This window comes from Phytophthora infestans, genomic scaffold, assembly GCF_000142945.1.
Source record: "Phytophthora infestans T30-4 supercont1.2413 genomic scaffold, whole genome shotgun sequence".
NCBI lineage: Eukaryota > Oomycota > Peronosporomycetes > Peronosporales > Peronosporaceae > Phytophthora > Phytophthora infestans.
The window spans coordinates 1-1,644 of record NW_003306254.1 but is presented as its reverse complement, the minus strand read 5'-3'; the positions used below and the strand labels follow the sequence as shown (position 1 = coordinate 1,644).

Here is a 1,644-nt window from a genome sequence, read left to right as displayed (position 1 = left end):
GTATCACCAGCGCAATCCAGAACGGCTGGTGCTCAATTTAGTTTAAGCATGTGGCGGAGAGAATACTGTGCAACGCATCTTTACTCTACAACTGCTAGTTACAATGTGAAAGTAGCGTATGTATTACACCCTCCGCCGCAGCCTGTACTCTCCCGGCTACTCAGTAAAATCCAATAGAATAGCCTCATTTCCGATTTAACTGAGTGAAAGGACTGTCACTGTAACGGGCCAGGTATTTACTCCGTTACTTGCTTACACTATAGTGTTGAGGAAGCTCGCAATAGGACGACTGAGTCTTAACTTTATCAACCCAGGATCACGCGCTGGTGCTCGGCCAGCAGGTCCGCAAGACGGAAAAGCTGGTGCAGTCGCGGGCGTACGTCCTCAACATCCTGCAGACTGGCCAGCACTTTGCTCAATGACTCGAGTGTCCGGTCGTTGGCGTCGTCATAGAAGCTCGGCACAGGAATACCGTTACTGGGCTGCATGAGGAATGACACGGGGTTGTTATCGACGAGGATAACACGAGACAGATCGCCGCCGCGCACCACGTTTAAGTCTTTGAGAAACATGCCTTTGCGTTGTTGACACGACTCGCGAAAGAATCGGCCTGCAAACAGGTTGCCCTTGGGGTCGAGGGCGTCTAGGATGGGCTTGCCGTAGGCCTCTAGGCCGGCAGTGAAAACGTACACGTCATAGTGCTTAGCGGCTTCCTCTAGAAAGCGGTCAAGGCCTGGTCGCTTGTTGACTATTGCGCGCTCGCCATCATCCATAACGATCTCAAACGAGTCGCTGTACTCCTCTAATTGCTCCGGGCGGTATTCACTCTGGCGGTACTCGACCTCGTTCTGGAACTTGCTGTGTACGAGACACTCGTCCATGTCGAGCACCAACGCGATGCGCTCCGACGGCGCGCGCACGTGGGCACCGCTGCGCTTCTTGGCAGCTGAGACTTCGTCAGCGAGTCGTGACCGAGTCACGCGAGGCTCTACGGGATACTGAACGACGGTGGCGCTCATGATGCTACGGAGATCAGAGTAGTGTTACTTGGTATGCCGCCGCTTGAGGCAGGTAGCCGACACACGGAAAAAGTGGAAGTGAATGAATGCTCCGTTGAAACTCGGGAGCGTCAGGCGGGGATTCTCGTAATTTCTTCTCGTCACAGCTGGAAGGCGCTTAAGACAGAAACAGGCGGGCTGTAGTGCTGAAACGGACAGGCGACAAGTTTTTTTGGGTCGGGCTCGGGGCTCGGAGAGCAAATTCAACAATGAAGTGTCCGGAGCCGAATGCGGGCTCAATAAAAGGCAACGAAGAGGGCTAGAAAAGATGGAACAAGTCTTAAAGCGGCAGTACCTACGAAAGCGTCGAAGCGGTCATAAGAAAAGGCTTGTAACTCGCCCACAAATGGTAGGGTTTTAGCATTTGGGTTGTCAAACTGTCAGCGGTTGAGGTTCGTGTTCACTTGCAGCCAGTATACCCCGGCCTAATTCGGTCAATTTAACCAGGGATGCGTTGCTAGGCCCAACTGCAACGGCGAGTCCCATCTGCGAAGGCAGTGGTTCGGCGCTGCATCACCTGGGCTGAAAGGCGTTGGGAATCTCCGCCGTGCTATCCGCCAGCGTGCAAAAATGCAAAAGTGACGCC

At 53.7% G+C, this 1,644-nt stretch overlaps 1 protein-coding gene across 1 annotated transcript; it reads right to left on the bottom strand.

Annotated features, from left to right (window-relative positions):
* Nucleotides 1-299: 299 nt before the first annotated feature.
* PITG_22333 (CTD small phosphatase-like protein, putative) lies at nt 300-1,256 on the bottom strand (the record flags this gene model as incomplete). The annotated part of the gene is made up of 1 exon (XM_002909827.1): nt 300-1,256. The coding sequence occupies one exon, from the start codon at nt 1,017-1,019 to the stop codon at nt 306-308; it is 714 nt and encodes a 237-aa protein (XP_002909873.1).
* Between the last annotated feature and the right edge of the window lie 388 nt (nt 1,257-1,644).